At 39.0% G+C, this 14,201-nt stretch overlaps 2 protein-coding genes across 3 annotated transcripts; both read left to right on the forward strand.

Annotated features, from left to right (window-relative positions):
• Positions 1-448: 448 nt before the first annotated feature.
• SP64 (serine protease 64) lies at positions 449-4,147 on the forward strand. Of its 2 annotated transcripts, XM_031925606.2 has the most exons (10): positions 449-524; positions 621-753; positions 841-948; positions 1,060-1,350; positions 2,277-2,412; positions 2,529-2,599; positions 2,959-3,044; positions 3,128-3,263; positions 3,548-3,655; positions 3,734-4,147. In XM_031925606.2, exons 2-10 carry the CDS (start codon positions 661-663, stop codon positions 4,028-4,030), a joined length of 1,326 nt encoding a protein of 441 aa, XP_031781466.1. In that variant the 5' UTR covers positions 449-524; positions 621-660; the 3' UTR covers positions 4,031-4,147. The 2 variants fall into 2 exon arrangements, with proteins under 2 accessions (XP_031781466.1, NP_001166082.1); NM_001172611.1 differs by lacking the exons at positions 449-524; positions 621-753; positions 841-948; positions 1,060-1,350 and having other exon boundaries at positions 2,329-2,412; positions 3,734-4,145.
• Positions 4,148-6,455: 2,308 nt separating this feature from the next.
• On the forward strand, positions 6,456-8,183 carry LOC100120023 (trypsin-3). The gene is made up of 5 exons (XM_031925763.1): positions 6,456-6,533; positions 7,166-7,254; positions 7,366-7,501; positions 7,611-7,724; positions 7,808-8,183. The coding sequence occupies exons 1-5, from the start codon at positions 6,456-6,458 to the stop codon at positions 8,099-8,101; spliced, it is 711 nt and encodes a 236-aa protein (XP_031781623.1). The 3' UTR covers positions 8,102-8,183.
• Positions 8,184-14,201: the final 6,018 nt, after the last annotated feature.

Raw genomic sequence — 14,201 nt, forward strand, 5'->3', positions numbered from 1 at the left:
AAATATGCCCACTGAATCTTATCACTTTTTGATACTTATTGAAATAAAAAGAAAGAGTGTGTATTGGGAATATATCCTCGTGACGTGTATCTGCGTGCTCTCATATTTAAGCACAAAAGCAGAAAGGCTTTTACTTTTTCCACATTCGAGCCAGCAACATGAATACATTTTTATTTCTTTCCTTGCTAGTCGTTAGCGCAAATTGCTTCTACATCGGTGAGATTTATTATTATACGATTATAAGGCGAAATTGCATAAAAGACAAAATAATTTAATGTGTACTTTATACTAGACAATGGAGAAGCACAAAGAGACAAAATTGTTGGTGGCGACTACTCATCCATTGAAGCAGTCCCATACCACGTAAGAATTTTTTTTATACATATTAAATTAAAAATATTATTAAAAATAGATTAAAATAAAAAAAGATTAATGTAGGTTCAAATTCTTTTTAACGGAGAACAAAAATGCGGTGGATCAATAATTTCTGAGCAGTGGATAGTCTCTGCTGCACACTGTTATCAGTGAGTAAATTAATTATTTCACCATCAGTTTCGTGTAATTCATCAAATAGCGTTAGTATATTCATTTGTTGATATGTTACTCTTATATACCTATAGCAATGATCATGTAGTTACGGTTATCTCTGGATCAAAACACATGGAAAAAGGACAGCAACGTGAAGTTGAGAAAATCATCGTTCACTCAGATTACAACTCAAATACAATTGATAATGACATTGCTTTGCTCAAGGTACAGTTTAACCTGTATCATCCATAGAACATACAAATATACATACTTATACACGCATTAATATGGTTTTTTGAATGAACAATATAGCTGGCAAAACCAATTAAGTTCAATGCTAAACAAAAGCCAATCGCCATCACAACTACACCGCCAAAAGCAGGACAGACCATAAAAATTTCTGGATTTGGATACATAGCTGTAAGTATTACTTTTTGTTTTTATAGAGCTGTTATAATTACCTTTAAATTTTACTGCATTCTTGCAGAACAATGATCAAAAGCTTTAATTCAATTTATATTTATATTGTAGGAAGGAGGTCCAGACTCGCCACTTCTAAAAGCAGCTCTGGCTCCGGTAGTTAGTCGAAAGAAGTGCCAAGAAGCCTACTCTGACGACGATATCACGGAAAATATGTTCTGCGCTGGTAAAGGAGCAACTGATAATTGCGAAGGAGATTCTGGTGGCCCTGCCGTCATCGACAACAAATTAGTCGGTATCATTTCTTGGGGCTATGAGTGCGGATCTCCGAAAAATCCTGGCGTGTACACGCAAATATATAGATATCGCAAATGGATCGCCAAAAATACGGGGCTTAAATTATAAACTAATTTTATTCTACTTTATTACTTACTTTGTATACCTTATGCTGCATACATATTTTGTAAGTCCAATCAAATAAAAAAGTTGTACTTTGCTGTTTGTACACTGTAAATAAACAATATTATTTATTTTAAATGTTTTAATTTTTTCATGCTCGAATTCATTCGTTTGTTTTGTCAGTTTTCGTATCGAGCTTTCAATTCGTCACATGAATCTGCGACGATCAATAAAATTAAATAGATCCAATAATCTTGAAATGAAAAAAGTTATTGAAATAGGCTATCAAATACTGTTTACAATGATTCGTGTGTGCTAAGAAAATAACACGTTTACATTTTTCGCTCTAACTTATTGTATTCTTAAGAAAAAACACGTTTAGTGATAAGTAAATCCAATGATTCATTAAACTCTCGAGAATCATCACTTTTGAATGATATTGTGCTTCTATACTCATTCCATGAAAATTTTTGAACGCATGATAAAGAACCGAGATTAAGAGCGAAATCTTTGTCTACAAAAATAGAATTCCTGAAAACCTTTATACAAAAAAAAACCAATGCAACCAAGTTGTCGTTTTCGAAAAGCTAGTTCTTTCAGCGTCAAAATCCATTAAAAGCGCTTTACCGATCGCAGAGAATTAACGAGACCTTGAGGTAACAAAGTATTCAAAGAGTGCGGAAATTTCTTCAGTTCGAACGTTTACGCGCGTATTTCTTAGCATTTGAAATTATTCAATCACGCGTGCACGCTCATCTCCAAACATCATAACTGAAGCGTGCTCGAAATCGATCAGTACCGTACTACCGCTACTTTTATCTGAAAAAAAGTTAGAATTAGATTCGGACAACGTATCTCAATACCACTTGCACAAATTCTTCAAGAATTGTTCGAGGCTGACGTAGCAATGCCGTACACGACACATGTGATTTTCGCTGAGCGGCCGTCAATATAAAAGCACGTTACGCAGCGTGCACACTTGCTTTTCGTTCGCGCTCTTCAACATGAAGCTCTTGTGCCTTAGTCTTACGCTCCTAATTGCAGGCGCGAACTGCTTCTACGTCGGTAAGTGCGCAACTCAATGGCAGTATATAATGATTTTCTTTATTTACATTTATACGCATCAAGTGCAAGGATTTAGTATCCGGTAATATTAACGCTTTGTATTCGTTCATGTGCAGACAATACCGGTCGCGAGAAGGATAAGATCGTCGGAGGTGACTATGTTCCGATCACGGAAGCGCCGTACCAAGTGAGTACTTGTAGTGATTTTTCTTGTTTTTCTAAAACTTCAACGAGTGATAAACAGTGTTTATTCAGGAGTGAATAAGTTTTAATAAAATAAAATTATGCAATGTCTGATATAAGAAAATACAATATAACTAAGTGGTGCTACTGTTCGTGTTGTTTATAACTTCGTCGTTTTCAAAAAAATACTTTGGAGTTCAACTAAATTCTATAAAAAAAGTGCGGATTTAGACCATTTATAAAGTTATAGATTTGTTTTATACTCGAATCAGTTTTGTTTTTTGTCTCTAATCTAAAATTGTTTTTTTTTGCAAAGTGCATGTGATTATTACGTAATATTTATACTACAATTTCGTTTTCCAGGCTCAACTTCTACAATTAGGTTCCGCTATCTGTGGTGCCACCATCATCTCTGAATACTGGCTCGTATCAGCTGCTCACTGTTTCGAGTTAGTAAACTTTTATTTGCACAAATAACTCAATACAAACAACAAACTCGAAATTTTAACTTATATTCGATTGCTATCTACAGAGACACGTATGGCATGTCTATCCTTACTGGATCTACGTACAGATCTAAAGGAGGTCAAAAGCACCAAATTGAGAAAGTCATCATTCACCGCGGATACGATGAGTACACCAACGATAACGACATCAGTTTGATTAAGGTAGGACTATACAGAGGAGAATTAATAGTTTAATAATAAAAATGCATCATCTGATTGTAATTCCTTGTACTATATTCTCCGAATTTTTTATTTATGTTAAATTATACAAACAGATCATACGTACAATGTGTTGTGTATAAGATTGCGCACGAAAGTTATCAAAATTACGTTGAGGATAAAGTTTACAAAACAAGTCATTACAATGTTGATACACGTGTATGAAATGTAGAAACTTCGTCCTTGTTTGTGCAGAAGCGTCTACTGACTGTCATTGCTTTTTACAGTTGGTTAAATCAATCAAGTTTAACGAAAGACAGAAGGCTGTCTCACTCGCCAGGGTAGCCCCGAAAACTGGTGACAAAATGATCGTCTCTGGATACGGAAAGGAAGGCGTACGTAGTTTTCAAAATCAATTGAATAATAATATGTAAATAGACAATAGTGGTAATTGGCTATTTTGCTGCTTTTAGGAATACCAAAGAGCTTCGACCACTCTGAAAGTAGCAACGGTCCCGGTAGTCGACCAAAAGACGTGTGCACGCAGGTACATTAGGGACCCAATCACCAACAACATGTTCTGCGCCGGTAAAGGACCCACTGACGCCTGCCAGGGAGATTCCGGTGGCCCAGGTGTGATTGATGGTAAACTTGTCGGTGTAGTTTCTTCCGGCATGGAGTGCGGATCCACGTACTACCCTGGAATTTACACGAGAGTAGACAAATACTACGAATGGATCGTCGGACACACGGGAATCGGCCAGTCATAATAATTTAGCTTTAGGACGTTTACATTATATTTATAATTTTTTATTTATTGTTACAAGATCGTATACTTTGCATTAAGTAAATAAAACCACATTTGATACAAGAAAATGTATCATACATTATGTTGTTATTTATTTTAATCATTATCACAGTCGTACAACTTTTATACAGAAATAGTTAAGTATTTCATGGAATATAAATTAATATAGCATGACAAAAACGTAAGAACGAAGAGGTTGCCTTATAGCTTTGTACAAAGCAACAAAAATCGCTAGATAAACACAAAAATATTAGAAGTGCTTGATACGCTAACAAAACCTTTTCATTGATGTGTATATATATATCTATAACAAAAATAAGAATGAGTATTTGAACTATGTTTTTTATGAACAGATTTAAAACCAAGAATAAACAAAGCAAAATAAGAGTACAAATCTCTTTTTTAAACTTAAAAAAATATTTTAATTTGGGTTCGTTGTCCTTACTTTCTTAGAATCTGTATTAATTTCCATTCTAACCCTGGTAGAAATATCAACGGTTCAATGGCCTAGCAATGGTTTATTTAACCCATAACGCCAATGAACCGCTTAGAAAACCGCTAAATAACCGCTTACTGTAATAGAAGCTTATGCACAGCTCCTTGCAGTTAACTTGGTTAAATTCAGTTTACTAGCCATACGTATACAATTGTCAGGTTAAAACTTTTAGGTTAATTTTCTACCAGGGAATATATTATAATGATCTGATATCGATGGGACGTTCGTACGTCAATTAGAGACGTCACCTGCAATGAATGGAATCAAACAACTGTTTCACGAAAGATAAACAAACCCTGTTTGCCATAGACTGACGTAATGAAATTTGATTTAGTTGGTTGCGATCCTTTCACAATATAAGGTAATGTTTGATATTTTTGCGACATGCCTGCTGTATAATTATTTGTTTTCAGTGAATAATTATAATCGCTTGTTTTTCGAACAACTGGTTGCTGCCTCTCTTAATACTAAAAAATTTGTATCGAGCTTCTTAATAAAACTTTTAAATAGCTTACTAAATATCCAGATCCAATCACAATAATTTGTATTAAGGGGATGTGGGAGCTAAAAGCCCTGTTTTTTACTTCATGTAACTTTTTAAATAAAGCTTGCCACGAAAAACCAAGACCAGAGCTCCATAGTGTTGAGTTTAATGAATCATTCTATCGAAAGAAAATGTCAATCGGACTTTTAGTTTTTCTAGGAGTTGTGAAATACGAGCGGGTGTTTACGTGTGTTTATGCGATTACAGCGCCAATCTCAAACCCCAATTTTACTTATTAACTTTTTTTAATTTGAAATTTCATCAATATAATGAGCGCAGCGCCATAGAGTTAAGATCAGTGAATCATTCTACCGAAAGAAAATGTCAATCAGACTTTTAGTTTTTTTTTTGGCATTTGAAATATTAAATACCTCGTGGCGCATTTGCGAAGCTTTAGCCCCCACTCCCCCTTAAGCATAGTATGATTCTTCACCCTGGAAGAAACGTTCGCCAGCCATTCGCCAACGGCGAGCCAATTTTATTAAGTCTGGCCAACAGTTCCAACAGCCATTGGCCAAAAGATGCGTTATTTGGCGTCATGCTTTTACACTATCTATTGGGCAACGGCTGTCCAATTTTAAAACTCGTACAAAAATATAATAAATCATCAATTCCTCTGCTCAAATAATTTATTAATACGACTATATTATTAATAAACAAGCATTAGATCGAACAATAATATGGTTTTGACATTGTAGAATTAGATTTTAAGTTAGTATAAGCTTTCATTAAATTTTGGGGTTATGTGAAAAGGTGTACGCACGAGTCAACACGAGTGACTATAGTGCGCATGCGCAGCATCAGCGACAGAGCACATGTTTGCTAATACACACAGAGCAGACTTCTAATAATTAAATTTGGTTGGGCAGCGGTTGGCAAACGCCGTTGGCCAACTGTTGGTTAATAAGCCATCTTGGTTGGTCTATTTTTTAAGATAACCGATTAAATGAGCCTGCAAAAAAATATACTATAATTAATAGCATGACATGATGTCAGCAAAAGTATTTTTTCCATATGTAACGTCCAACTTCTTTTTTTAGGCTTATAACCTCGTTGCATATGTCTAAGCTAATACACTTGGCACACAATATTACGTTCTATCTAGACACTTGTGTTTATTTTAATAATTCTGTTATAGATACGTAAAAATTATGCCTTTTTGACACTTACGACTATAAAAGCATGAAACTTTCGTGAATTCGATTCTTCTAGTTAAAATCATGAAGGTGTTATTATTCCTATTATGCATCGCTTATGCGAGCTGCTTTTACATCGGTAAGGCTTAAGATTTAATGAAATTAAAATATGTTAAGTTATAATCAGATTAATAATTGTGAAAAATTTTCGATGGCAGATAATGATGAAAAAAGCAAAGATAAAATCGTAGGAGGAGAATTCGTCAACATCGAAGAAGTTCCTTACCAGGTCAGTCTACAATGTTAATACATTTTCTCACTAAATAAATTTAATTCGCCTTAAAAAATTGATTTATTCTTATACATCTGTGAGTTTCCGGAAGAACAGCCCAAATCCAATTTTCATGTTTTTGAAAAAACGTGATTCTAAAGTTCGTACAGATCTGCATCGATAAACAAATGCACTTTTTAGAGTTCCAGAATCTCGAAATTTTTTAGTTTTAGTTTTTCGCTTCCTGACCTTTACTATCTCGTTTTATATTTTATAACTTGACTAAAAACTAGACTTATTTAGGAGGTTCTTCCTAGAAGCCACAATTGTGAATATGTAATAGATCTTTTATTTTAAATTGTCGCGCTTACAGAAATTAGTAGGCTTAGCATATTACAATACAACTGTCATGAATAATCTGTTATGATACAGCGTGTAGTAGCGCCCGAGCGTCGTGTCGTACAGGACTACTTATGATACGAGTATCGTATGCTGTTTTCTAGCACTAACTATCATAAATCCGCTGTCACGTCTATTCTTGACATAATTGCGGATTTATGCCACCCAGCGATGGAAAATATATTAGACTATAAGGTTAAATTATGTTATGCATAAAAATGGACTATATTCACAACAATTAAAAATTTCAGGCAACGTTACATTGGTTCAATGCGGTTGTATTATGCGGTGCAGCTATAATTGATAAATCCTGGATTTTAACAGCTGCACATTGCACTTAGTAAGTTTTTTGGCCGTATTTGTAATCGGAAGTCATAATAATAATAATAATAATAATAATAATAATAATAATAATAATAATTATTATTATTATTATTATTTGTATGAATAGTAAAAAATCTCACTTGACGGTTCGCACTGGAGCACGATACAGTTCGGAAGAAGGCCACAGACATAAGATCGCTAAAATCATAGAACATCCTGAGTATGATGACAAAACTGTTGATAATGACATCGCTTTGATTAAGGTAAATTTAAAAATAGGTATATTCTGTTATGATATTCTTGATTCATCAAGTACAACCTACGAATCCCAAATTATTTATACTAAATATTTATTTTTGTTTACATTTACAGCTTGAGACACCTATCGAATTCAGCGAGAAAGATAGGCCTATTGGCATTGCAAAGTCGTACGACGAACCCATTGAGGGCCTTTTAATGCGCGTCACTGGCTTTGGAAAGATAAGTGTAAGTAGTATTTCTTGACGATCATTAAAAAGAAAAAATACTTAATTTCTCTTTGACAAGTGTTAATCATTGATGATACTTAGGAAAATGGTGATACCTCAAGCATTTTGAAATCTGCTTACGTGCCAATTATGAACCAGGAAAAATGTGAAAAAGCCTACTTTCTTGACCCAATAACCAAAAATATGTTCTGTGCTGGCGATGGCAAAACTGATGCCTGTCAAGGTGACTCTGGTGGCCCAGCTGTCGTTGGCAAAAAAATCTACGGTATCGTTTCTACTGGCATGAAGTGTGGATCATCTTTCTATCCCGGAGTATACACCCGGGTTTACAAGTATTATGACTGGATCGTCGAGCAAACTGGTCTCAATTTGTAATCAATATATACAAAATTTTAATATGTAAATGTGAGATTGTAAGATATTTATTCCTTCAAATATATCTCTCTTAATTATTATAGTTTTTCAGTAAAGTTTATTTTAATTGAACTCGCCTTTTAATCTCACATTATATGGTGATGGCAAAGCTGATGCCTGCCAAGGTGATTCTGTTGGTCCCGCGGTTATTAACAACAAATTAGCCGGCGTCGTTTCGTCTGGAATTGGCTGTGCCTCGGGTTTTTACCCTGGAATTTACACAAGGGTTGACAAGTATTACGATTGGATTATGCAAACGACGAACTATTTGTCCTAACTAATTAATACGGTGTAATTTATTTTCGTACATAAACTTTATCACATTTTTAATAGAACTTTTTTATTTTAACAAATTGATGCAATATTGTCGATACTTATGCGATCACGCGCGGAATTTAATGAACAAATGATGTTTTTGAATGCGAGAAAGTGCTTATTTATCTCTGATTAAACGGACGAGTGCATGTTTGCTTTACTTTGACGTAGCAATTCAAAACACGCGCATTCACACATCAACTGCTGTAAATTATAGAACATCAATTGCTTGATCGAGCGTAAAGCATAATTATCCCAAACGCAATATGCGAGCGAACCTCAAATGAACGCATGCTACAGAATTTGTGGAAAAATGCGTACAAGCAGTGAGCGCAGAAATATTCGTCGAAGCAGTGCAACCTCCTTGCGTAGTGTAAGTGCCTCTCCTTTTTTATCGATTTGAAAAAGGGGAACAAACAAAGCAGGCAGTCCGAGGGCAAACGAAGCGCTGGAAATAGTTGTCATGGAATGAATTAGCGCTCGCGCAGCGTTGTCGCACTTCCCCCTGAAGCTTGTTTGTGACGGCGGCGGACGCGAACAATACGATTTACATGGCGTATCAGTGACAATGCGCCTTTCGTTCGCAGAGAAAAACGCGTTTCTCTATAATATCTCGATATTCAAATTAGTTTGATGTCCGTGTGATCGACGGACCACTGACTGCGTATTGTAGAGTCACTCATAAATTGACGATATAAATTATGCGAATAAATTTTCTCATTGCGGTTTTCTAATATTTCATAGAGCTGCGAGTACTACATCGGTGCGTGGTTTGGAATTTGTGGTAGCTCTCTGTAGCTTATTGTTCGCTTCAGCATAATGAGAATGTTATGTTTTTTCAATTAAAATGCAGAACTAATATACGAGAATTCGTGAGTCATAAAAAAAGCGAAATTCAAAAGATTCAATGACACACGTATCATATCTCACATGTACTTACTGCACCTCTTGTAAGCGATAAATAGACAAGTGTTCAAGATAACGAGCCAAAAAAACTGTTTTCCCACAAACCTCAAGTAGCCCACTCGATTTATCGATACCAGCACTGATGTAAATTCCGAACCTCTTTGGGGCCGATCTCGAGAGTTGAAAGTGAAGCCTCACTTTCTCGCACGCAAGTATACGCACATAAGCATGCGCAATAATCGAGGGTGGTCGCCAGCGTAATAGGACTCACTCGTTGCTTTCTTGGAAGGGGATCCAAGGATCTCTCTTTGCCTAGTGTCACACTCGCTGAGAGAGAGAGAGAGAGAGAGAGAGAGAGAGAGAGAGAGAGAGAGAGAGAGAGAGAGAGAGAGATAGATCGACACAACGCGGAATATGTCTCGGCATCGACGCTTTGTGTGCTGGCTGTTGTCGCCTTCGCTCTCTCTCTCTCTCTCTCTCTCCCTCTCTCTCTCTCCCTCTCTCTCTCTCTCTCTCTCTCTCTCTCTCTCTCTCTCTCTCTCTCTCTCTCTGTATCCCAGGGTCTCGGGGTTGTACAAGGCGCCTTTATGCATGTCGGCCGGTTCCTTCTGGCCTTTGTCAGGAGGCCGGTTACACCGCGGAATAGACGACGTCGTTAACAGACATATCCAGCTCTCGGCTGGTCATCAATTTCGCGCGCTGAACAGGATATTATTATTATATACGGGCTGTCCCGATCTGTCGCGTCAGGGGATTTCGATTTTTTACTGATGCTCTTATAATACGCTCACTGGGCCTCGTAAATACGTTCCTGATCTGAGCTTTGAGCTTGACAATAGGGGCGCTGGGTAATATGATGATTCGGAGAACCTATATTTTTACGTTCGCCTGGATCATGCGGATTTCAATTTCGATCGAGTGCACGTTTCTTCGACTCTGTGCATACAAAGAACATGACGAATCGTTGCCGATTTTGAATTGATATTAAATTATCACTAATTAAAAGCTTTGCCGCAGAAAACTCTAATTATACTCTAATTATACTTACAACACAACGTAGACTATGAGTTCGTTATTAGCCTCGATTGTTTACTCTCTTGAAAAAATCCGAACCTTGAGCAATCTAATCCTTTCTCCCGTACGCGCAACGATACAGTCCCCTCAAAGGAAAGAAAGAACGAGCTTTTTTTGCGGAACCCGGGTGAAAATACTAAAATCCACCAACCTTTTAAGCAAGCGACAAAATACATATCGAAGTTAAATTACGTCGGCTGCAACGGTTAGAAACTGAAAGGACGGGCGAAAAAAGTCGCTCTCTCTCTCTCTCTCTCTCTCTCTCTCTCTCTCTCTCTCTCTCGTGCCCCGGCGATTTCTCGCTCACGTCTTGGCAGTGTCTGAGCCCTTTGTTCCTTTGTTCCGCGCTCAGCTTGCTAGCGCACAGTGAGTAAGCTCGTTGTGTGCGCCGAAAGTACATCCGCGAACCGTTTGCCGATCGGCCGCGCTTTAATTACTGCCGACGAGGGGAGATCGAGTGGATCGTCGGTGCTACCGATCGATCAATCAATGAGCCGCGAAAACGGAAATTCCTATTCGACGCCTCGGATGGGAATTCGTAATTACGCGAAATGTGTATACAGCGGTCGCTTTCCTAGGAAATTTCTCCTCTGTGACGTTCTATGCCATATGAAAAATACCATTGGATTGATTTAATGCGCGAATAAACTACGCTATTGCACGCATCTAATTGCCATGTTTTTTTCTCTCTGTTACAGGTAAGAGTTACATAAACGGTCAATTCACTCTGTCCCTGGTCACGTAAGTACACGTACACAGCATATACAGCCATATAATACGTAATCCACACGTTCGTATATGGCTGTAGCAGTATATGCGCATAGGAAGTACGAAAAATCCTTCCCGACTCCAGCTTCCAATTATTTTCAAAAACAGCCGCAGCGTTTCCTTGTTCCTCGCAGCAGCGTCCATGCAAATGAAGAGAGAGACCGCGGGGGCTAAGGTAAATCACCCGAGGAGAGCGCGAACTGCCGCCGATCGTGATCCTATGGCGCTGCAGCAGCTCGTGATTCTCCGCGTCTGTTTTCACCGAGGATACCGGAGAATGTCGAGGATGTTCTGCACCGGGCTCTGCTTATACGCTATCCTTCTATGCCGCACGTATAAATACAGAGGATCGAGAGTGCGCTGTAGCTCCTGCTTCGCGGCGGAATTCGGGATTTTTTCGTCGAGCCGACGATGCAGCTAATTAGAGAGAGCCTTGTTGTGTTTTTCTTTTTATATAGTTCTCCTCGCGTGGGTTGAGAATTCCTTGATACGCTTTGTTTTCGATCTTACGAAATAATATGCTCAATTTTCGTTCGATAAATCGAGTTACCCAGTTCGCAATACCGATAGTCTACACTACAACTGATAAATAAATTTTGCCGTTGCTCAAGCGCGCGTTGCAAAATCGGGTAATCCATTATATCCAAAACCTCAGAGGAAAAGGCGCGCGTAGAGTATTATTTCGATCGTGCACTAGAACCGCATGCGTATGCATACTACTTCTAACACAAAGAAATAATTATGCACGTAGCGACTTCACACAGAAACTGCCTCTTATAACCGCGATACCTAGATGTATTATGCCTACTAATTTATAAATCTGACGATCACGATTTCGAGAAACTCCGAGCGCTGAAAACTGATTGTTATTAATGAATATCAAAATTAGGTAAGCGTTCTTAACCCCGCAAAGTTAAAACTAACTAACAGAACGGTTTCCAACACGGCAAAGAGTTGCGACAGGCTGTAGAAAAGTACAGGAAAAAAAGGAAAGCCCTCGGCGTTACACATGTATCTCAAGAACATCGAAAACCATTATCCCATTCTACTTTTTTCCCATGACTATAGGAGGTGAGAGCCTGCGCACATAGACGGACCGGGTATCCCACTTACTTCCCAAAGCAACCTACGCATAATACTCCCGAATCGCCCATTCCCTTTTCGAATCGAATTGCGTAACGAAGTCGCGCTCTGCTCTCTGTATAGGACATTGCGGGCTAGCCTAGCGTGAAACGTATTCGTCTTGTGGAGTATAAAGTCTCGTGAGAGTCTCCGTCGAGTCGGCCGACTTTGCGCGCCAAGCGGGACCCTTGGGCCGCTCTCTCCCCTTCCTCCAACGCTATCCGGGAACTCTCTCCCCCACTTGGCCCCACTCACGCCTCCCTCCAACGCGCCACGGGCTCGCCGAAAGGGGCCTCACTCCCCCTCTCTTCTGTCTCTCACTCTCGCTTCGTTTTCTTCTTATTTAGCGGCGGCGTCTCGGCTTTACGTGTATCCGCGTTGTGTTTTGTCTTTTTCGCTTTTTAGACGCTCGGTTATTTCTCCTGTAGGATTTTTGAGCTTGCTTTAACGGCTCGCTGTTATGTAACGATTTTATTTTTGAATCTTAAGATCTGCTATAACGTACTTGTGAACTTCAAAGATCCTCCTACTTCCTTGGCTAGTTCTTTTCTTCTACAATATTATGTATTATATAGTATTGGTCGTTATTTTCCTGCTCCACCTTTGCTTTTCCTGTGCGCTTCACGGCATTTCCTATTCTTCCTCTTCCTGTATTTATTTTTATATTCCAGAGGAGAACTATTAAATGCCAACTGTTTGCGACAAAAAGTAAATAATGCAGCGCTACGATTTCGGTAATCTCCATTATCCCTCTCTCGCCACCTTCTTTTCAACTAATTAATTTTTCTCCACGCACGCCGATCTATCATTATATGCTCTCCGTCTGGGGCGTGTTATTTTTTATTCTTCCTGCCGACTCTTTTCGCCACCCTGATTCTTTTTACCTGACGCCACTCGGATAATTTCTTATTCTTCGCTGCTGCTTCTTCTTCTGCTGCTGCTGCTGGAGAAGAGGAGAGCAATAATTATCCTTACATAATGGTTCGAAGAATAAAAATTGGCTAAGCAGAATCTACGAGCAGGCGTATAAATCGACTGCGATTTTTTCTTTCGAGGCCAGCCGTAATAATTCAGGAATCGTCTTTATGTTAAACCATTAATCAGCGGATCGGACAATTGCTTCGTTCGATACTAGCAAACGGCAATCAGATAATCATTGGAAAATAAAAACGCGAGAAAACCAGAAAATCAGGTTTTTATCCTCGGCGGCGTTCGATTTTCGACTCTACGCATTTTTCCAATGCATAGCGGTAAAAACGGCGCGTAACGGCACTTCTTCTCTTGTACGAGAGACAAAACGAATCATCGCTCCAGCAACAAAATAATATCGCTCTTTGCGCCTTCCTTCTGAAATTTCCATGCTATTATTTCCTCCGCTCGCGCATCTCGCTCGATCCGCGGCTGCAGCTTTCTTCCACTCGCGCCTTTCCTTTTCTCTCTCCCTCCCCCACCGAGTGTACCTCCCCCTACCGGCGCTCACCGCGAGTGACCCGAGGACTCACCCACGCCAAAGAGCGTACTCGCGTAGTAAAGATGGCCGCCAGCATGTGTAGACTGTAGTAACTCTACAGTCCCGTCGTCGTCGGCGCCGCCGTTTTGGAGAACGCGGTCGCGCTGGTATCCACTCTCTACTCGCGCGCGTTCGGTCCTTCTCTCTCTCTCTCTCTCTCTCTCTCTCTTTCTCTCTCTCTCTCTCTCTCTCTCTCTCTCTCGAGTATTATAAACCGAGAGTGGTTTTGAGTACAGTCTCTGCCGGCTCGAAGCTGCTCGGCCGGTTTATTATTTTCGTGTCCCTGATCGCAGACGCTGGCTGTGGATGCGCGCGCCGGCTCGGTTTTTTAGTCGCGCGGTGTTTTGTAAATAACAACACGGCTGC

Source organism: Nasonia vitripennis (genome assembly GCF_009193385.2).
Source record: "Nasonia vitripennis strain AsymCx chromosome 3 unlocalized genomic scaffold, Nvit_psr_1.1 chr3_random0004, whole genome shotgun sequence".
NCBI lineage: Eukaryota > Metazoa > Arthropoda > Insecta > Hymenoptera > Pteromalidae > Nasonia > Nasonia vitripennis.

Coding starts and splice junctions, on each gene's coding strand:
- SP64 (XM_031925606.2), top strand. CDS start 661: ATGGAAAAAGGACAGCAACGTGAAGTTGAGAAAATCATCGTTCACTCA. Junction 949..1,059: donor CTGGATTTGGATACATAGCT/GTAAGTATTACT, acceptor TTTATATTGTAG/GAAGGAGGTCCAGACTCGCC. Junction 3,264..3,547: donor ACGACATCAGTTTGATTAAG/GTAGGACTATAC, acceptor TGCTTTTTACAG/TTGGTTAAATCAATCAAGTT.
- LOC100120023 (XM_031925763.1), top strand. CDS start 6,456: ATGGCAGATAATGATGAAAAAAGCAAAGATAAAATCGTAGGAGGAGAA. Junction 7,255..7,365: donor ACAGCTGCACATTGCACTTA/GTAAGTTTTTTG, acceptor TTGTATGAATAG/TAAAAAATCTCACTTGACGG. Junction 7,725..7,807: donor CTGGCTTTGGAAAGATAAGT/GTAAGTAGTATT, acceptor GATGATACTTAG/GAAAATGGTGATACCTCAAG.